Source organism: Erythrolamprus reginae, chromosome Z (assembly GCF_031021105.1).
Source record: "Erythrolamprus reginae isolate rEryReg1 chromosome Z, rEryReg1.hap1, whole genome shotgun sequence".
Lineage (NCBI taxonomy): Eukaryota > Metazoa > Chordata > Lepidosauria > Squamata > Dipsadidae > Erythrolamprus > Erythrolamprus reginae.
Genome location: NC_091963.1, coordinates 147,345,565 through 147,368,159, shown reverse-complemented (window position 1 = coordinate 147,368,159; position 22,595 = coordinate 147,345,565). Strand labels below are relative to the sequence as shown.

Genomic DNA, 22,595 nt, shown 5'->3' with positions numbered 1-22,595 from the left:
TGCAGATCCTATCAACCAGACTGGCGGAGCCTAGGGGTAGGGCCTTCTCTGTAGTGGCCCCGGCCCTCTGGAGTCAACTCCCCCCAGGAGATTCGCACCGCATTCACCCTCCCTGTCTTTCGCAAAGCTTCTGTGCATGCGCAGAGGGACAATTTTTCCTTCTGCGCATGCACAGAGAACCGGAAGTCGCATAAAATTATAGGGGGGGAAAAGATGGCGGCATGCACCAATGGGCAAAGACAGACCGCAGCTGTTGCGCCAGAATTACGCAATCGGCAAGCCGCCACCAGAGCAGCGCACTGGACCACATGGGTAGAAACCCACCACTGCTTCACAGGGCTTCAACGTCCACCTCCTTTGCCATCTGGGCTAGTCCACCTCAGAGCTCCATCTCTTGTCCCTTCTGGAGTATCGCATCCGCAAACTGGACAATAGACTCCAAACGAAGAGATGGAGATTTAGCAGCAACACAAAAAGAACAAGGGAGGATTTTTGTCACGCCACAAACGTCCCTCGCTCCTTTTCTACTCCCTTCCGCAGGAGGAGCAGGCCAACACCAACCTGGCCAAATTCCGGAAGGTCCAGCACGAGTTGGACGAAGCCGAGGAGAGGGCGGACATCGCTGAGTCCCAGGTCAACAAGCTGAAGGCCAAAAGTCGGGACGTGGGAGGAAAGGTGAGTCCTTATTTTGGGGGGGTTCAGAAGGAGAAAGAGAGAAATTTCTCACCTACAAAAAGATATTGACAAAATTGAAGGGGTCCAAAGACGGGCTACAAGAATGGTGGAAGGTCTCAAGCATAAAACGTATCAGGAAAGACTTCATGAACTCAATCTGTATAGTCTGGAGGACAGAAGGGAAAGGGGGGACATGATTGAAACATTTAAATATGTCAAAGGGTTAAATAAGGTCCAGGAGGGAAGTGTTTTTAATAGGAAAGTGAACACAAGAACAAGGGGACACAATCTGAAGTTAGTTGGGGGAAAGATCAGAAGCAACGTGAGAAAATATTATTTTACTGAAAGAGCAGTAGATGCTTGGAACAAACTTCCAGCAGACATGGTTGGTAAATCTACAGTAACTGAATTTAAACATGCCTGGGATAAACATAGATCCATTGTAAGATAAAAATACAGGAAATAGTATACAGGCAGACTAGATGGATCATGAGGTCTTTTTCTGCCGTCAATCTTCTATGTTTCTATGTTTCTAACTAGTGAGCACCTGAAAAACGGCCTCTTTCTGGGCCTTATTTTGTGTTTTGGCTTACTTGGTTGGTAGAGATGTGGCGGGAGTAGGGAGATATAGAGAAAGAGAGAGACGGAATGGACAAATGTATAGTAGATAAACAGACAAAGATGACAGATGGATGATAGAGAAAGACAGAAACAGAGAGACAGAGAGATGGGGAGGATAGGTAGATGATAGATAGATAGATAGATAGATAGATAGATAGATAGATAGATAGATAGGTAGGTAGGTAGGTAGGTAGGTAGGTAGGTAGGTTGATTGATTGATTTTGTCCATTACACAATGAGGGTTATATTGGGTATACGTATAGTAAATATATAATGAAAGTTATAGAGGATATAGAAATATACATTGAAGAAAGAATAGAAGAGAAGAAATAGGAATAAAATATATATCAATGAAAGAATAGAATAAATATAGGAAACAAGAATGGTATAAGAGATATAGGAGAGACAATTCTTATGCCCGCCCCTTACTGACCTCTTAGGAATCTGGAGGGGTCAACCGTAGATTATCTAAGGGTAAAGTGTTGGGGGTTTGGGGATGACACTATGGAGTCCGGTAATGAGTTCCATGCTTTGACAACTCGGTTACTGAAGTCGTATTTTTTACAGTCAAGTTTGGAGCAGTTAATATTAGATAGATAGATAGATAGATAGATAGATAGATAGATAGATAGATAGATAGATAGATAGATAGATAGATAGATAGATAGATAGATAGACAGACAGATAGACAGATAGACAGATAGACAGATAGATAGACAGATAGATAGATGATAGAAAGAAAGAAAGGAAAGAAAGAAAGAAAGAAAGATATACACAAACAGACAGACAGATACAGAGAGACAGTGAGAGAGAACAAGACAGACAGAAACAGAGACAGTGATGAAAGACAGAGACAGAGAAAGAGAGACAGATGGAAACAGAGAGCTTTTAGCTTTTTGTGTGAAATTAATTTCCTGGTTTGCTCCACATTGTGGGACAGACAGCTACCAGGAAGATACTGACTATAGAATAGGCAATATATGCTTCTCACCAAAATTAAAATTTCTTTAACGTACTGGAACTTAATCGAAGAGAAGATAAGAAAAAAGAAGAGAAGACAGAACAGAAAAGAGAATTAAATACAATACTCTTATCCTATTCCAAGGAATAGGATAGAATAAAATAGAATAGGGAATGGAACCGAATAGAATATTCTTTAATGCCCAAGTGTGATTAGACACACCAGGAATGTTTCTCCAGCTGCAGAAGCTCTTAAGTCTATGTGCAAAATAACAAAGTAATAATAATCATAATAACAAAGGTTCCTTCAAAATTCCCTGGGGAAAATGCCACAAAATAGAAAAACGTATATGTAATTCTCAGTCGCAAAGAATTGTGGTTCATTTTTGCTTTCTCATTTATTTATTTTTTACATTTTTTTTCCCTGCTTCTCTCTTCCAGAAACTTCTCGACGAAGAGTGAGGAAGCCTTGAAAAAACTCACTTTAGCCAAAGTAGCCATTTAGCGACAACCTTTTGCCTGGAGAGGCCCTAACGTCAATATAGTGCAGTAAAATAAATCTAAAGAGCAACACGAATTTCGTTTCCCGCGCATTTTCTATTGCTCAAGTCTGAAATGTGTGTGAAGAGCCAATCAGTAAAGCAGCATCAAATAATTCCTCCCCCCCCCCATTAAAATAAATCCATACCAGAATCATGTTCAGGGGGAAACCAATTTCCAAAACTCATACTGGTAGTCCTCAACTTATGACAAGTGGCTTAGCGAACGTTCGAAGTTACGACAACACTGAAAAAAATGACCTACATGTGACCGTTTTTCACACTGATGACCATTGCAACATCACGGGATTTATATCCGGATGCTTGATGGCTGACTCACATTTATGACTGGTCACATAACTCCCCTTTTGTTACAACCTTTGTCAGTTCGCAAATGTGAGTGTGCGACCTTCCGCGCGTGTGCTTTGCTTGTGTGCGCAGCTTGCCATGCATACATGTTGTTTGGCGGGACCCAGGAGAAGAGCCTTCTCTGTGGCGGCCCCGACCCTCTGGAACCAGCTCCCCCCAGAGATTAGAACTGCCCCCACCCTCCTTGCCTTTCGTAAAGTTCTTAAGACCCATCTCTGCCGTCAGGCATGGGGGAACTGAGACATCTCCCCTGGGCCTATACACTTTATACATGGTATGTTTGTGTGTATGGTTGCTTTTAATAATGGGGCTTTTAGCGTTTTTTAAATTATTAGATTTGTTTTTACATTGTCTTTGTTATTGTTGTGAGCCGCCCCGAGTCTACGGAGAGGGGCGGCATACAAATCTAATAAATAATAATAAAAATAATAATAATAAATACATGCAGCTTCACAACATGAGAAATAAGACAACATAGAAATTGGGGCAGTCCCACCTGCAGATCACCCCTACCAGTTCAGTTGAACTAGGCCAAACTGGTAGAATACCACTTCTTTATTATTATTATTTTTAAAATAATCTTTATTGATTTTCCAATGTTAAAAACCACAAATAAAAAATAAAAAAACAAAGAAAAATAAAAAAGTAAAAAATAATAAGACCATAATAAAATTGATCAAATACAGACTATGTACAAATATAAACATTAAGAACACTATGCAATATGTATATTTACAGTATTTCATGTCAAAATATATTCCTACTATTTTCCTCCTTCATTATTTACTTGTTTTGATACTTGTTTTTTGCCATTAGTAATTTAACCTATAGTGTCATATATACAGTACATGAATATTTTATTGTTCAGGTTTTAGTTTTTTCTGTTCCTTACTTTGATTCCTAATTTGTAGCCAATTGTAAAGTCTATTCCAGATTCTGTAATAGTCCGATTCCTCTTTCCCCCCCCCCTTTTAATTCCATTGTCCAATCCATTTCAGCACATTCTAAAATCTTAATGATCACCATTTCATCCCAAGGGAATCTCTCTTTTTTTGCTTCCAGTATTGTGCAAAGGTAATTCAGGCCGCAGTTAATATGTGAAGAGTTAAGTACTGTTTATCTTTTGGAATTTTCCAATTCAATATTCCCAATAAACACAGTTCTGTAACTTCTGACAACCTTCTGAAAAGCAAAATCAATGGGCAGGCTAGAATAAAAATAGGAACAGAAATAGGAATAGAGTAGAGTAATTGGCCAAGTGTGATTGGACACACAAAGAATTTGTCTTTGGTGCAGATGCTGTCAGTGTACATAATAAGACAAGATAAGTGTTCTGCCGGCATGTTTCAACTGCCCGTAATTACAGGGTAATTAGTCCAGGAAGACACACACCACACGATAAAAGGAAAAACCAAAAGTTTTTATCAACAGAAAAACAGAAACAGCTCCTTTTTAAAATGTCAAACGGATTTTCTGGTACACACAAGGCACAGGTTAAATGCAATCCAATTGCCCACCCAATAACTGGGAAATTGAACAGCACAAAAACCACGATCTTGACGAAACAATGAATCAGATAAACTTCCAGGAGGCTAAACCAGCATGCTGCTCTTTTTATATGTAGCACTAATTACAACAGCCTCACCCAACCACAGGTGGCCTCACTTATCTCCTGTAATAATCCTTCAGTTGTTGTCTCCTATGCATCACTCTACGCATGCGTGGATGTGTCATTAATTCTTGTTCAGAATCCAGGGATGATACAGATGATTGATCTCCTCCTGGGCTGTCAGCCAAACTCTACTCTTCCCTGTCACTCATGCTTCCTTGGTCAGAGGAGGCTTCGTCGGCAGATTCCATCGGGAGCAAAACAGGCCTGCGGCAGGTGGATGTTTCCCCCACATCCACCTGCACATTCCTTGGGGCAGGAGCTGGGGCAGAGCTAACCACAACAATAAGTGACACATCTGTCAAGAATCATGAGATTCAACACTTAAATGATTGTCATAGGGTACAAATAAGCAGACAGGAAACAATGTTAATATCAACTGTAAGGATACAAGCAACAAGTTACAGTCATACAGTCACAACTGGGAAGAGATGGGTGATGGGAACCATGAGAAGACTAATAGTAATGCAGTCTAATTTGACAGTGGTGAAGGAATTATTTGTTTAGCAGAGTGATGGCGTTCGGGGGGGAAACTCCTCTTGTGTCTAGTAGTCTTGGTGTGCAGTGCTCTGTAGTGATGTTTTGAGGGTAGGAGTTGAAACAGTTTGTGTCCAGGATGCGAGGGGTCCGTAAATATTTTCCCCGCCCTCTTTTTGACTCGTGCAGTATGCAGGTCCTCAATGGAAGGCAGGTTGGCAGCAATTGTTTTTTCTGCAGTTCTGATTATCCTCTGAAGTCTGTGTCGGTCTTGTTGGGTTGCAGAACCAAACCAGACAGTTATAGAGGTGCAGATGACAGACTCAATGATTCTCCTGTAGAACTGTATCAGCAGCTCCTTGGGCAGTTTGAGCTTCCTGAGCTGGCGCAGAAAGAACATTCTTTGTTGTGCTTTTTTGATGACGTTTCTGATGTTAGGTGACTATTTAAGGTCTTGAGATATGATAGAACCTAGAAATTTGAAGGTCTCTACTGTTGATCCTGTGTTGTCTAGTATTGTAAGAGGTGAGAGGGTGGGAGGGTTTCTCCTAAAGTCTACCACCATTTCTACAGTTTTGAGTGTGTTCAGTTCCAGATTGTTCCAGTCGCACTACGAGGCTAGTTTATTGATTGATTGATTGATTGATTGATTGATTGATTGGATTTATATGCCACCCCTCTCCGCAGACTCGGGGTGGCTAACAACAGTAATAAAACAGTATATAATAATAATCCAATACTAAAAACAGTTAAAAACCCATTATTATAAAAATCAAACATACATATACATATACCATGCATAAAATTGTAGAGGTCTAGGGGAAAGAGTATCTCAATTCCCCCATGCCTGGCGGCAGAAGTGGGTTTTAAGCAGCTTACGAAAGGCAAGGAGGGTGTGGGCAATTCTAATCTCTGGGGGGAGTTGGTTCCAGAGAGTCGGGACCACCACAAAGAAGGCTCTTCCCCTGGGTCCCGCCAAGCGACATTGTTTAATTGACGGGACCCGGAGAAGGCCCACTCTGTGGGACCTAACTGGTCGCTGGGATTCGTGCAGCAGAAGGCGGTCCCTGAGATAGTTGTTCAACCTCCTCTCTGTATGCGATTTCATCGTTGTCTTAAATGAAACTAATCATTGTTGCATCATCTACAAACTTCAGTAGTTTAACAGATGGATGGTTTGAGAGATGCAGTCAAAACAATTCACCTAACAGCCATGTTACAGGTTTAAGAAGTGCAGCGATTCACGGAATAAATATGGCAAGATAAGTCATAAAATGGATCAAAACTCGCTTTACCAATTTCTCACTTAGCAACATCAATTTTGGGTCCAATGGTAGTCGAAAGTGGAGGACTGCCTGTATTTATGTCATGTGTGTATTGCAGTTTTTGTAAACAAATGTGCCCTTGAGTTACGTTACCTGGTAGAAAATTAGTGAGAGAAGAGAATATTTTCCTAATACAGTGGTACCTCGGTTCTCAAACGCCTCGGTTTTCATACATTTCGGATTTCAAACAAAATTTTCTGCAAAAATTTGCTTCGGTATCCAAACAAAAATTCGGATACTGAACAGAAAATTTTGTTTACTATCCGAAATGTAAGATCTGAGGGGACGAGGTCAGAAGGAATGGGAGTCGGAATCCCGACACACCTCTCCTGGCCGCCCTCTTAACAGCCTCCCAGTCTCTACCTTGTAACTGCTCCAAGCTGCAGGAAGGGTAGGGCTGGCTGCAATACCGGCAGCTTCGGGGGGCTCCTTTCCTCAGCGGTTCAGTTCAGTACCTCCAGGCAGCTGCACCAACTTTTTCCTTCCCGGCGGCGGCGGCTCCGGCGGCTTCCCTACGAGGAGGAGCAGCATCAGGAACGTCATGTGATGAAGGTAAGCCGCCGGAGCCGTCGCTGCCGGGAAGGAAAAAGTTGGTGCAGCTGCCTGGAGGTACCGAACTGAACCGCTGAGGAAAGGAGCCCCCCAAAACTGCCGGTATTGCAGCCAGTCCTACCCTTCCTGCAGCTTGGAGCAGTTACAAGGTAGAGACTGGGAGGCTGTTAAGAGGGCGGCCAGGAGGGGCGTGTCGGGATTCCGACTCCCATTCCCTCTCACCCCGTCCCCTCAGATCCTTATCCCATAGGAAATAGAGGAAATACTGTAGATTTAATTGGTTCCCAGCAAGTCAATGGGCTGGGAACCAATTAAATCCATTTCCATTATTTCCTATGGGATAAATTAATTCGGTTCTCAACCAAATCGGTTCTCAACCACACTTCTGGAACGGATTGTGGTCGAGAACCGAGGTACCACTGTATCTTACAAGGTTACTTTTTAAAAAAATTAATGGTTTCCTAGCTCTTAATTCTAAAGTTGCATTGGTCGACAGCACCCCCTGATGTTTAGAGTTGGCATCTGCAGGCGAAATTAGATTCCATGCCCTAGAGCAGTGATGACAAACCTTTTTTCCCTCTGGTGCCGAAGGAGTGTGCACATGCACTTTTGTGCATGCGCAAGTACCCACACTCATAATTCAATGCCTGGGGAGGACGTAAACAGCTTTCCCCACCCCAAGAAGCCCTCTGGAGGCTGGAAGTGGTCTGTTTCCCAACTTCTGGTGGGCCCAATAGGCTGGTGTTTTGCCCTCCCCAGGCTCCAAAGGAGGCTCTCTGGAAGCCAAAAACGCCCACCCAGAGCCTCTGTGTGAGCCAAAAATCAGCTGGCCTGCACACACATGCACATTGGAGCTGAGTTAGGGCGACAGCTCATGTGCCAGTGGATATGGCTCCAAGTGCCACAAATTTGCCATACTGCCCTAGAGTTATTCCTTGGGAGATGGCTCCCCTGGGGGGCTATGTTAAGTATTACAGTCAGTTTTTTTTATAAATGGAAAGGAAAGGATTGGCCTGGAGTTAATTTAACCAACAAAACTGGAATTATTCCCCCTTCCAACCTGGTACATCATTTAACAGTGAGATCAAGCTGACATCTAATTTGGTAATAATTATTGGTTTAGATGAGAAATTAACAGTGGATTTGGCAGCCAAATTTTTTTTCTGAGGCACAACCTGCAAAAAGTTGAAAGAAAGAAAGAAAGAAAGAAAGAAAGAAAGGAGGGAGGGAGGGAGGAAAGAAAAAAGGAAGGAAAGAAAGAAAGAAAGAAAGAAAGAACAGTGTTGAGAAGCAACTGAAAAACAAATGCAGGGAGTCCTCAACTTATAATAGTGACCATTTAAAGTGACAGCATTGAAAAATTGACTTATGACCATTTTTCACACTTATGACCATTGCAGCATTTCCGGAGTCATGCCACCCAAATTCGAACACTTTGGCCACTGATTCACATTTACGACAGTTCACAGCCTCGTGGGGTCATGTGATTCCTCTTTTTGCAATCTTCTCACAAGCCAAGTCGGCGGAGAAAATGGATTCACTTAACAACCATGTTCCTCATTTAGCAACAGCAGTGATTCACTTAGCAAGAAAAGTCATAAAATGGGGCAAACTTACTCAGGGCGAGGGTAACTCATTTTTACCACTTGTGACCATAAATGCCAGGTTCAATTCAGGCTGTAACTTGAGGACTAGTTGTACAATTCTCCTTTTTACAGCTCGTCCTCAATTTAACAACCACACTTGAGCACGAGATCTCCGTTGTTAAGCAAGAACAGTTGTTAAATGAGCTTTGCCCCCTTTGGCCACAGTCAATCACATGACCATGCGCATGTAGTGAGTGGTACGGTGGAGGCGGAGCTCTCACTTCACCAGCAAGAGGCTGTGAGTTCGATCCTAGGTAGAGGCAGATAAATCTCTCTCTTTGGGCACAATGAGAATATATCTGCTGAACAAAACTCCGCATTGGCAACAGGTATGGCATCCGGCCAGTAAAAAAACATTCTGCTAGCTTCATTCAGTTGCTCAAGACTCCACTCTGCAAGGGGTTACAGGGGTCATTAAAATGACCACTCACAAGTAGTGTGAAAAATAAGCCACTTCTTTCACTGCTGTGAGCAGTCACTAAACGAAGAGATTGTAAGTCAAGGACTACAATTTTTTGTAGCCTGGCCTCATCCTGGGCAGCTCATCAAATCTAGTTCTCTAAACCAGCTTTCCACAATTTTGGCTTATTGTGTGAATTGATGAGATTTTTTTGGGAGAAGCAATAGAGAAATTCAAAAGTTCAACCCCATCCAATTTCATCTCATTGGGGAGGAATTTCTTCAGATTCTTTTATTGAGAGATTCCACGTCTCGCAAAAGTTTTAAAACCTTTTTTTTGCACACACACACACACACAAACACTCAATTCACACTCGTTCTGCAGGCCGATGTTCACCCGAGCCCAGCCCTCACGCCCACTGCTACACAAAAGGCCATTCACTCTATATTACGGACCTTTCCATCGTAATAATGTACGACGCAATTCACATCTGTGTCCAACTCTAGCGTCAAAGGACTTCTTGTTCCTGGATTTCTGAATATTAATGCAAAATATTATACTACGACTGGGGTGAATTCTGGTTGGTTTTTCTGCACTTTTGTCTGATTGGAGCAAGGGTTAGGAGTTCCTTGAACCTTCAGATCAGTACTACTTCCACACCCAGTTTTGAAAGGCACATATCAGGGGTGAAATGCTACTGGTTCAGGCCAGTTCACCCGAACTGGTAGTAAAAATGTTACCAGTTCGCCCGAATCAATCATTTTTTTTTTAAACAATTTTGTTTTTTAAAAGTGTTGTGTTCGTTTAAACAAATTGAAGAAATTCACTGATTGGTTAAGACGCGGCTAAATGTAAGTTGCCCCCAAAGTTAAACAGTTGTCAGTTAGAAAGCCCACATATAAGAAAAGGTATAAATAGGGTGTTGTGATTCAGTCTCAGGCTCCTCAGGGAACGGCTGGAACTCTGCCGGCTCCATGCTCAGAGGGGGAGGACGAGGAACAGGAGGAGGAGGAGGACCAGGCAGACGGGGAAGAGGAATGTCAGGACGAGGAGGAGGGAGAGCAGCCTGAGACCCCCGGGGGGGAGCTCTCCCCAGCGAGTAGCCTGGAATCATTAGATGAGAACGCACAAGCCATCATAGATATAAGGCAGAGAAGGGCAGCACAAAGAAGGGGACAATTAGCCAGGTATTTCCATCCCTAATAGGCAACAGCTGGGTTTGGGTGTGGTTCTCCTCAGAAAGGTTGAAAAGGCAGGCCCGCCCTTCCTGTATTGTGGAGAGTTATCTTTTGGGAGTCCTGTGACCTTGCTTCGATCCTTGGCGTCTCTGATTCTGGCTTGTGGCCTCGAAGGCTGAAAACTTGGGAGAGGCATGGGTTTTATTATCTACAGTGGTGTGTGTGCCAGCAAGAAGCCTGTTGTATTGTCTGGCCGTCGTGACTTTTCTGTGAAGCTTCATAGCATTCCAGTTTGTAAGAACAGTTTTTGTTATCTGTGTTTGTTTTCAAAGATATAAAATGACTTTGCTTTTTACCAGCGTGTCTGGCTACTCTTTTTAGTTGGTGTTGACGTCGGGGGGAACCCAGACAGAACAAAGGGCCACGGGTTAGCCGTTTCCCTTGTTGGGAGTTGCTTTTCAGGAGAACGCTTGCTTGTTGTGTGTTGTGAATAAACGTGTTATGAACAAACAGAAGTCTCCGGTGCAGTGATTTAACAGTCGCGACGAGGAGGTCGAACTCCCACCAAGCAACCATGAGTTCGGTCATGGCTCCACCACCACCGTTCTTCAATCCAGACTCGGAATCCTGGACATCATACATGTCCAAATTTAGAATTTTTCTACAAGCGAGCAACCTACAAGATGCAGATGACGACAGGAAACGGGCTATTTTCCTAAGCTATTGCGGACCAGCAATTTATAGCTTAGCCTCCACTCTCGTCGACCCAGATACTTTAGAAACCGTTGCTTGGTCAACACTTCAAGCCAAGCTTGCTGCTCACTTTCAGCCGACAACTCCTGTTCGAGTCTACCGCCACCAATTTGCACAAATGCGCCAATCTGAAGGCGAGTCAACCAACGACTTCGTTACTCGCCTCCGATCTGTCCTGGCTAAGTGTAGATTCAAGGATCCCGAGGAACAATTAGTTGACCGACTGGTTCTGATAATCAGCTGTGAATCAGATGTGCCACTCAATTGTCAGAACCCCCCTCTCCTCCCCCACCCCTTTTTGTTTTTTAAAGCATTTTACAACCGGTTCTGGCGAATAGGTAGTTAAAATGCTTTAAAAGATTTTTTTTAAAGGTTCTGATGATTGCAGGCACAACTGATTTTCACAGCTGATTGTCAAAAGAACTTTTAAAAGCATTTTTATAACTACCAGTTTGGGAGAAACTGGTTAGTTTAAAAAATACTTTAAAAGTTTTTTTTTAAGTTGGCCACGCCTACCCAGTCACATGACTTTACGCCCACCAAGCCACGCCTACAGAACCATTAAGAAAAAAAAATTGAATTTCACCACTGGTGCCTACTTAGCATTTCTGTACACAAGGAGACAATATCAAGTTTCTTAGTCATGGCCCCTTTAAGAGGTGTAGATTTTAATTCCCAGAATTCTGGCTGGCTGTTGGAATTTTGGGAGTTGAAGAAATCCACACAGCTTAAAGTGGCTACACTGAGGTAGACCCTAGAAATCAAGAGAAACTTCCTAAAGTTGTAAGGCATCAGCTAGGGCAGGTGTCCCCAACTTTGGTTAGACTTGTGAACTTCAACTCCCAGAATTCCTCAGCTAGTGTGGCTGGCTGGAGAATTCTGGGAGTTGAAGTCTACACATCTTAATTGGAGAGCCTTGAGCTAGAGGAACAAGTAGCCACATGGAGTGGTGAGCTTTCCTTCACCGTAGTTCTTCAAACAGAAGTGAATAGGTCTCGTTAGCGATGTTCCCAATTATCCGACTCTGAAAGGGTTGGGTTGGATGACCTCTAGGATAACCTCCTGATTCAGGGGGGTCAAGGGTTCTACTAGGAAGCCTGCAATTAAAATTCATCTGTTTCAGAGAGGTTTCCTTCTCTAAACAGAAAAACTGGCAAAAAAAACCCCAAAACCAATGATTGTGACTCGTTTTCCTGCAGGCTTCCCCAGTGACTGTTTTTGTGGGAAATTGGGAGGCCTGTTGGAAATCACATCACCATAGCTGATTTCCAACAGCAAGCATGGCAGTATATCACCCCCAAAGCGGCCAAGGCTTTGCCAAAAATTCAACCCCACAAGAATCCTGTATCCCAGATTTTTGACACAATCTTTAAGTCAGTAATGGGTTGCAGCTGGTATGGGTGGGATCAGCGATCCATTAGTGGTAATGGAGATGTGCACACTCCATGCCCCCAACATGTGCATGTACATGCCCATGCAAAATTCGGCTTCTGTGCATGTGACAGATGTGAAATCTTCTGCAAGGACCTCTTGTGTGTGAGATTTTGCCCATTTTCAGGATTTTTTGCTTCTGCGCATGCGCAGGAGCAAAAATATAGGCGAAAATCGCCAAAATCTCACTCACACACATGTCCTCACACAAGATTTGTCTTCTGTTGCATGCACAGGAGCCGAACCTTGTGCGTGGACACCTGCACCCACCTGCTAAATGCCCGCACGCCTACGCCCATCTCCAGGAGCGTTCCAGTAGCGTCGATAGATGGAAACCCCGCCTGCTTTAAGTCACATGACTTTGAAGCACATGAATCCGCAAACTGTTGCCCCACGAAGCACCGTTACAAACCGGCAGACACGAGAGATTTAGTAGTGTAGATATGTTTAGTAGTAAAAGACATCTGTGTTCACTTCTTCCTACACACGTATCTAATCGCTGGAAACGTGAGGCCTATTGTATCGCATCCGAAGCAATTTTAATCTTGTCTTTTCGGCAAATTAAATCTGGAAATAATCTACAAAAAACACGGATCCGGAGTCTCCAGGAAAGATGGGAGTCATCTCCATAGGTGGATACGGAAGTTGGAGAACTGAGGCAGGGACTTATGAACATGCAAATTCACCGACGCTCTGGGTCTGTAAGAGAAAAGGAAAAGAAACTTGGTTGGAGCTCTTACAATCAGGAGGCTGTGAGTTCAATCCTAGGTAGAGGTGGATAATTTTCTCTCTCTGGGTACAATGAGTATATATCTGCTGAACAAAATTTCACATTGGCGACAGGAAAAGCATCCGGCCATTGAACACTCCTCTAGCTCCATTCAGTTGCCGAAGCTCCACCCTGCAAGGGATGATGGAGTTGTTAAAAGATGAGGAGGATGATGGACTTCAACTCCCAGAAATCCCCAGCCAGCACAGCTGGGTGAATTCACAGCTAGGGAATTCTGGAAATTGAAGTCCACACGTCTTAATGTTGTAGAGATTGAGTAATGGCAGTGGAGATGACAGAGTATCCGTTTTTATTGATAATTACGCCAACTAAATATCAATCAAGACCTCTGCATAGTCTCCAATCAGCTCCCTCTTATTCTTTCCCGGGCTCGTAGTCCGAATTAAATCATGATTCTACCTTTCAGGAGAATCTGTCATCAGATTTCATTCCAAATTTGGGAATTACAAGGATATATCCTTGTAATCCCCAATTTTCCTCCCCAAAGTGAGTGGTGAGGAAAGCCATGATTTGGCTTTCCTCACCACTCACAACACTCCAGATATCGCTTGATGGTCTCTTAGCGGTAGGTTGCTCCTGTTTTGGCCCGGTTTAAGAACTGGTAGTATTGGCAATGGGAGGTTCTGCCCACCCACCTGGAGCACTTCTGCAGATGTGGAAGTGATGTGCTGGTGCCTGGAGGCTGTTGGGGTCTGGATGGGTGTCAACAAGCTCAAACTCAACCCAGACAAGACGGAGTGGCTGTGGGTCTTGCTTCCCAAGGACAATTCCATCTGTCTGTCCATCACCCTGGGGGGGAACTACTGACCCCTTCAGAGAGGATACGCAACTTGGGCATCCTCCTCGATCCACAGCTGACATTGGAACATCATCTTTCAGCTGTGGCGAGGAGGGCGTTTGCCCAGGTTCGCCTGGTGCACCAATTGCGGCCCTATTTGGACAGGGAGTCATTGTCTCACAGTCGCTCATGCCCTCATCATTACTGCAACGCTCTCTACATGGGACTACCTCTGAAAAGTGTTCAGAAACTCCAGATCGTGCAGAACGCGGCCGCGAGAGCCATCGTGGGGCTTCCCAGATTCGCCCACGTTTCTACAACACTCCATGGCCTGCATTGGCTGCCAATCAGTTTCCGGTCACAATTCAAAGTGTTGGTTATGACCTTTAAAGCCCTACATGGCACTGGACCAAAGTACCTCTGGAACCGTCTGCTACCACACGAATCCCAGCAATGGATAAGGTCCCACAGAGTTGGCCTTCTCCGGGTCCCATCGACTAAACAATGTCATTTGGCAGACCCCAGGGGAAGAGCCTTCTCTGTGGCGGCCCCGGCCCTCTGGAATCAACTTCCCCCACCTTCCTTGTCTTTCGTAAACTACTCAAGACCCTCCTATACCACCAGGCATGGGGGAGTTGAGACACCTTTCCCCCAGGCTTTTTATATTTTATGTTTGGTTTTAAATATGATAGAGTTTTTATATGCTTCTTTTTAATATTAGATTTGTTTTGCTATAATATTGTTTTTTATTATTGTTGTGAATTACCCTAAGTCTTCGGAGAGGGGCGACATACAAATCTAATATTTTATTATTATTATTATTATTATTATTATTATTATTATTATTATTATTATTATTATTATTATGCAGAACAACACCAGTAATGTGCCAGAAACCAAATCTTGTGAGACGACTTGTGTGCAAGGGTGGTTTTGGCGATATTTCCTGATGTTTGCATATGCAGAAGCAAAAATATCAGCAAAAATCACCGAAATCTCGCTCGCTCGCGCATCCTCATGTGAGATTTGGCTTCCGGCGCATGTGCAGAAGCTGAATCTCACGCTGACATGCACCCGCCCTCTGGATGCACATGTGTCCATGCCAGTCACCGGGAGCGCTCTGGGAACGCCGGCGAGGAGGAATCCCCGCCTGGGGCAGACAAACCACTAGTGAAGGGTTTTAGAACCCACTACTGGTGGTCCCCCTTCCAGGTGGTCAATCTGGGTTTGGCTTTTTTCACACCAGCTCCGTCCCAATTTAAGGGGCGTACATAAGCGCACTAGAGTGCCTTCCATCCCCTGTCCTATAGTCTCTCCTACATCTCGTATTTCTTCTCTACTATATCCTCTATAACCTTCATTGTGTATTATTGTGAATTGGACAAAATAAATAAATAAATGAATGAATGAATGAATAAAATAAAGTAAAGTAAAGTAAAGTAAAGTAAAGTAAAGTAAAGTAAAGTAAAGTAAAGTAAAGTAAAGTAAAGTAAAGTAAAGTAAAGTAAAGTAAAGTAAAGTAAAGTAAAGTAAAAAGTAAAGTAAAGTAAAGTAAAGTAAAGTAAAGTAAAGTAAAGTAAAGTAAAGTAAAAAATAAAATAAAATAAAATAAAATAAAATAAAATAAAATAAAATAAAATAAAATAAAATAAAATAAAATAAAATAAAATAAAATAAAATAAAATAATAAAATAAAATAAAATAAAATAAAATAAAATAAAATAAAATAAAATAAAATAAAATAAAATAAAATAAAATAAAATAAAATAAAATAAAATAAAATAAAATAAAATAAAATAAAATAAAATAAAATAAAATAAAATAAAATAAAATAAAATAAAATAAAATAAAATAAAATAAAATAAAATAAAATAAAATAAAATAAAATAAAATAAAATAAAATAAAATAAAATAAAATAAAATAAAATAAAATAAAATAAAATAAAATAAAATAAAATAAAATAAAATAAAATAAAATAAAATAAAATAAAATAAAATAAAATAAAATAAAATAAAATAAAATAAAATAAAATAAAATAAAATAAAATAAAAATTACTCAGCATGGCCGCAGCAAAACAAGCACCAATTCTATAAATTCATTCGATCTGCTCACCTTCTTCCGGTCCCATCTCTGCTTGGTAGGTTTTGTAGGCGTCCAAGCAGAAAATTCCAATTAGAATAAGACTGAAAACCTGGCATGAAGCAGAGAAGCAAAGCCTGAGAGTTTGAAGGGTTCTCCAATTTGGAAAAAATACACATTTTTTAGTTAAGTCCAAAATTAACATTTCATGGACACTTGCATGGGAATTTTCTTAGATTTGCCTCCGGGGGGAAAAATTACCGGTAATTTGCAGTAGGGAATGGAAGGAGTTTTTTAAAAAATCATAATGGCACCCATTTGACCCAAGCTCTGCTCCTTTAGGTCTTGTATATAATACATAAATATTCATAAATTTACTTATTCAATGTTTAGGCTGCCCAGATTTGCTTGAGAATGGGGTGGGTGACATATAAATACTTCTCTCAAGTCAGCCTGCTGCAGAGAGTTGTTATTACGGGGAAAATATGAGGAGGCTGTAGTGTTGGCTATTGAGTTACCTGCAGTTATTAGTAAAGCACAATAAAGAATTAAATAAAATGATAAATAAAGTAATAAAATGAAATTAAAATGAAATGAAATAAATTAATAATATAAAATAAAATATAAAAGGAAGTAAAAACCATATAGCATAAATTAAACTACATTGAAATAAAATAAAATGCATAACATAAACAAACTAATAAAATAAATTGAAATAAAATATAATATAATAAAATAAGATAAGATAAACTAATAAAATAAAAACAACATGCATAAAAGAAGCTAACAAACTTAAATTGAAATAAACTATAGTAATAAAATAAAATGGAACTAATAAAAACATGCTATAAATAAAATAAAACAAACTATTCAACTAAATTGAAATAAAATAAAATGCTGAATTAAAGTAAAGTAAAATTAAAAATAGAATAAAAACCTCATATAACATAAATAAAATAAAGACCGATAAACTAAACTAATAAAACAAAGTATAACATAATAAAATTAAATTAAAATATGTAAAAAATAAAAACCTAAGGTAACATAATAAACTAAACTAAAATATAATAAATATAAAATAGTAAATAAGTAAATAAAATAACAAAATAATAAAATACTAAAACACAAGTGTAAAAAGGATTTGATTGTAAAAAGCTTTGGTTCAACAGGTACAACTCCCAAATGGACATTTTCCACCCCTCCTTATGAGCCAATCAGAGATCTGGAATACGGTCTCCCGGAATTCCCAAATTCAGAATCTGAGATTCTGAGTTCCAAATCTCCCAGAACTCCCGATGGTAAGGAGCCGATCGGGAGGAAAGGCGGTCACTCACAAAGGCTGACACGGCCGATCCCTCATGGTTGGTGGCAATGACGGCGAAGCCCACCACGACGAAGACAATACCCGCGCTGACGCACCGAAGGAAATCCTGCAGAGAGGGGAAAAAGTCCCCAAATCAGTGTGGGAGTCCATTCCCAAAACCCTAAAACCCCTTAAAATGATTTTTTTTAAAAAAAAAAAGGCAGAAAATTATGGATCACACTCTTCAATGCCCTTCAGTGCTATCCAGTTATCTCCAATGCTACTTGTCAGGGAAAGGGACTTCGCTGACACTAACCCAGGGGCAGATTGCTCCTACCGCTGCTACTAGTGCGTAGCTTTGGATTCACATGTGTGCATTCCAGTGAGTTTTTGCTTCTGCACATGCGCAGGACGCAAAAATCTCCCAAAGTAATGCGCAGAAAAGATTTCTGTGACTTTTTCTTTGCTTCGGCACATGTGCAGAAGCGAAAAATTGCTGAAATCTCACATGTGCATCCCTCCTTAAGATTTTGCGTCCTGCGCATACGTGAGAGATTTCGGTGATTTTTTTTTACTTCAGCGCATGCGCAGGAGCCAAAAATTGCTGAAATCTCACATGTGTGTCCCTCCTTAAAATTTTGCATCCTGCGGATATGCGAGAGATTTCAGTGATTTTTATTTACTTCGACGCATGCGCAGGAGCAAAAAATTGCTGAAATCTCACATGTTTGTCCCTCCTTGAGATTTTGCATCCTGCACATACGCGAGAGATTTCTGTGATTTTTTTGCTCCTGCACATGCGCAGAAGCAAAAAATCACTGAAACCTCACATGTGTGTCCCCTCATGAGATTTTGTGTCCTGTGCATGCACAGAAGCAAAAACACTAGCACACAAGACACCCAAAGCTGCGCATGAAGCTCAACTTTTGCTACTGTTGCGGCTTCCTTTAATGTTCTGGTAGGAATCCACTACTACCTCTAACCCAGAGGTTTACCCACCAGGCAGGGCCAGTTGACCCGGGTCAGACGTTCGTGGTAGTACGTGGCTCTCAAACCCAGGAAAGTCAGAGTGACCAACATCTCCAGCAAGGCAGCACCCATGTAGGCCGAAACAGAAACCGTGAGCAGCAAGAAAACCAGGAAACAGAGACCCTGAAAGAAGGAGGTAGAAGGTAATGTGTGAACGGTAAAACATTTCTCCCTAAATCTGAATTTGTAGATTTTTGATTCAATGGGAATCCACCAGGGGTAGATTCCCATTACTGCCGCTACCAGTGAGCTGTGCACAGAGTTTCTGTTCTCCTGCATGCGCGCATGCACATCTCAGCGTGTTTTTGTTGCTGCGTATGCGGAAAGAGATTTTTGTCAATTTTTTTGCTGCTGCGCATGCACAGAAGCAAAAAAAAAATCACTGAACTCTCTTGTGCGCATGTGTCCCCTTGTGAGATTTTTGCTTCCTGCACATACAAAATGACAGACTAATGAATTCCGGTGCGTATGAAAATCTCATATAAGTATGTGAATTAATGTTTTCAATGTATTTATATATAGTAAAAAAAAAATTTTGTAAAAAAATTTCATGAGGGGATGCGCGTGCAAGAGGGATTTTGGTAATTTTTTTGCTTCTGCGTATGCGCAGGGAACAAAATTTCACGAGGGGACGCACGAGAGAGAGTGATTTTGGCAATTTTTTTGCTGCAAAAAATCACCAAAATATCTCTCACACAAAGTGATTTTGCTTCTTGCTCGTATACAGAAACGAAAAACGTACATGTGCGCGCACGTACGCGGGAGAACAGAAGCTGTGTGCACAGCACAGCTTTCACTAATGGTGCGCCGTCATCATCTGTACCGGTAGCAACCCAATACTGGAACTCACCATAAACACTACAAAACGTATTTATTAACCTTGGATGCTTGGTGACATGTGGACTTCAACTCCCAGAATTCCCCAGCCCGGAGTTACTTTGTCATTTCATTTAGTGTTCGTTACAACAGCATGGGAAAAGGTGACTAAGTTAGGTGACAGTTTTTCAAAGTTACGACGACAACAACAACAAGTTACAACAAGAGCACACAACAGATTTAAACTTAATATTAATTGCTCTGAACTTGACTGTAAAAAATATGACTTCAGTAACCGAGTTGTCGAAGCGTGGAACTCATTACCGAACTCCATAGTGTCATTCCCAAACCCCCAACACTTTACCCTTAGATTATCTACGGTTGACCTCTCCAGATTCCTAAGAGGTCAGTAAGGGGTGAGTACAAGTACACTAAAGTGCCTTCCGTCCCCTGTCCTATTGCTCTCCTATATCTCCTAAACCTTTCTTCTATTCCTATATCTCTTCTTCTATTCTTTCATTGATATATTTTATTCCTATATCTTCTATTCTTTCTTAGATATATCTTTCTATGAATATATCCTCTATAACCTTCATTATATATTTACTATATGTATATCCACTATAACCCTCTTTGTGTCGTTTTTTTGTTTTTTTGTTGATTGATTGATTGATTGATTGATTGATTGATTGATTGATTTGATTTTTATGCCGCCCTTCTCTTTAAACTCAGGGCGGCTTACAACAAGTTAGCAATAGCACTTTTTAACAGAACCAGCCTATTGCCCCCACAATCCGGGTCCTCATTTTACCCACCTCGGAAGGATGGAAAGCTGAGTCAACTTTGAGCCGGAGATGAGATTTGAACCACTGACCTTCAGATCTACAGTCAGCTTCAGTGGCCGGCAGCACAGCACTCCACCTGCTGCGCCACCCCGACTCTTTTGTAATGGACAAAATCAATCAATCAATAAATAAACAATTATAATCATTTAAGGATGGTGGACTTCAACTCCCAGAATTCCCCAGGAAATCTGGTTGCCTTGACTGACTGTGAAAGTCTCTCATGGCTGACTGAGGAATTCTGGGATTCGAAGTCCACACATTTTTAACCCCTCTGTTGGTCACCTGTGCTTTTTAGAGCTTTAAGGACAGGCAGATGTTCAACAGGGGCAGCTTTCTCCTTCAGGATGGGGAAAATTTTGGAAACTGAAGTCCACGCATCTTCCAAGCAACCAAGAATTAGGAAATATTGGTTTTATAACTATAAATATTATATTACTGTATATATAAATATTGTATTTATAAATATAAATATTTCCCTGAATCAAGAGGTTTTTCTACCTCACCCTCCCAAGCCAGCCTCATCACAATGTCAATACTTTGCGTGATGGGAATTGTAGTACGGCCGTACAGAAAATTAGTCATTGATCTCTGGACATTTTTTTACCCCCTTCCGCATTTTTTGTGTATGTGTCCCATCACCTCTAATTCTGGAAGAAAAGAGATCTACTCCCTTCCTGGCTATCTGGGGCTGGGTTCCTCACAGGAGGGAACGATGGAAAGTGGAGTTAGAAAACCGTCCAATTGAGGGAGTGCGAAGAGAGAGGGGAGAAGGGAAGGCAAGAAGGATGGATTAATTTTTTGGGGGGGAACAGAATCAGCCATTGCAGAGAGAAGGTGGAGAAGGAAGGGAAACCAGAAGGAAAATGAAAGAAGGAAGGAAGGAAGGAAAGGGAAAGGAGAAGGAAAAAATGATAGATAGATAGATAGAAAGATAGATAGATAGAAAGATAGATACAGTAGATAGATGGATGGATGGATGGATGGATGGATGGATAGAGAGATAGATAGAGAATAATAGATAGATACAGTAGGTAGATAGATAGATAGATAGATAGATAGATAGATAGATAGATAGATAGATAGATAGATAGATGATAGATAGAGATAGAGAGATAGAAAATAATAGATAGATAGAGTAGATAGATAGATAGATAGATAGATAGATAGATAGATAGATAGATAGATAGATAGATAGATAGATAGATAGATAGATAGATAGATAGAGTCTACGGAGAGGGGCGGCATACAAATCTAATTAATAAAATAAATAATAAAGAAAAGAAAAGAAAGAAAAAGAAAAATGTGAAAGTGGAACAAGTGAAAATAGAAGAAAGAAAAACGGAAAGGAGGAAGGGAAAAGAAGGAAGAAAAGAAATGAGGAAAGGAAGAGGGAAGAAGAAAATAGAAGAAGGAAAACGGAAGGAGAGGGAGTGGGAGGCAGTGACGAAGGAAAATTGAAGAAGGTAGAGAGAAAAAGGAAGGAAGAAGGAAGAAAATGGAAGGAGAGGTAGATAGGAAGGGAGGGAGGGAGAGAAGAAGGGAAAGGAAGAAAGGAAAAGGAAAGAAGAAAGAAAAAGGAAGAAAGGTAGGAAGGAAGGAAGATTGAAGGAGAAAGAATGGGAAAAAAGGAAGAAGGAGGAAATGGAAGTAGTGGAAGGAAGGAGGGAGGGAGGGAGGAAAGAAGGAAAATTGAAGGAGAAGAAAGGAAAAGGAAAGAAGAAGGAAGAAAAAGGCAGGAAGAAGGAGAAGGAAGGATGCTCTCAGTCAAGCTAAGGGATGAAGGCAAAAAAAAGCCCAAAAGGGACCGTCGGCAAAGTTTGGAAAAAGAATGGGGGGAGGGTTTCGGAGGGGGGGGGTCTTTTGGGTGATTTACCAGCTCGGCCCCCATCAGGACCCCTTTGGGGGAGCGCAGAAAGTCCTTGTCCAGCGCGAAGCCCCCATCTTCGACGTTCGCCGGCTCCCGCTCGCCCATCCTGCCGCCTCGGGGGGCTTCGGGCCGGGCAAATCCTCGGAGGAGGATCCGACCCAGCTCCGCCGCCTTCCCCTGCACTTTCGCCCTGGCATCCCGGCCGGGGACGGACAAAAGAGGATTGTCTGGCCGGGCCAGGAGGCGACCGACGACCGGAGAACAAGCGCTCGATTGTCCCGACGTTGGACGAAGGATAGCGGGGAGAGGGGAAGGAGAGGCGAGCCGGCAGCCGGCAGGGGGAGCCCGAGGGCAACGGGGAGCGAGCCGGAGCGCCTGCGCTTTGCCTCGCTTCCAAGAGGGGGCGCCGCTATTATTTCTTACTTATGTATCCACCTGTCTACCTCTTTACCTAATATATATCTAATCAATCTCTATCTGTCTGTTTTCTT

At 41.7% G+C, this 22,595-nt stretch overlaps 2 protein-coding genes across 2 annotated transcripts in view; one reads left to right on the top strand and one right to left on the bottom strand.

Moving 5' to 3' along the window:
• Window positions 1-2,724, top strand: part of LOC139175781 (myosin-6-like) — a 79,234-nt gene extending 76,510 nt beyond the window's left edge. Inside the window, exons 38-39 of the mRNA XM_070767064.1 lie at window positions 541-675; window positions 2,698-2,724. Coding sequence (XP_070623165.1) covers window positions 541-675; window positions 2,698-2,718 — 156 coding nt within the window. The 3' untranslated portion in view covers window positions 2,719-2,724. The remainder of the gene's footprint in view (window positions 1-540; window positions 676-2,697) is intronic.
• Window positions 2,725-13,101: 10,377 nt separating this feature from the next.
• Window positions 13,102-22,209, bottom strand: CMTM5 (CKLF like MARVEL transmembrane domain containing 5). Its single transcript, XM_070727926.1, has 5 exons — window positions 22,111-22,209; window positions 18,547-18,699; window positions 17,579-17,674; window positions 16,278-16,356; window positions 13,102-13,294 (listed from the first exon to the last, which is right to left on the bottom strand). The coding sequence occupies exons 1-5, from the start codon at window positions 22,207-22,209 to the stop codon at window positions 13,278-13,280; spliced, it is 444 nt and encodes a 147-aa protein (XP_070584027.1). The 3' UTR covers window positions 13,102-13,277.
• Between the last annotated feature and the right edge of the window lie 386 nt (window positions 22,210-22,595).

What these genes read in the sequence shown, in the direction of transcription:
- CMTM5 (XM_070727926.1), bottom strand. Translation starts at nt 22,209, where the DNA reads ATGGGCGAGCGGGAGCCGGCGAACGTCGAAGATGGGGGCTTCGCGCTG. An exon ending in GGGTCAACTGGCCCTGCCTG is followed by an intron (nt 17,675 to 18,546) that starts GTGGGTAAACCT and finishes CCCTCTCTGCAG; the next exon opens with GATTTCCTTCGGTGCGTCAG. An exon ending in GATCGGCCGTGTCAGCCTTT is followed by an intron (nt 16,357 to 17,578) that starts GTGAGTGACCGC and finishes GCTTCATGCCAG; the next exon opens with GTTTTCAGTCTTATTCTAAT.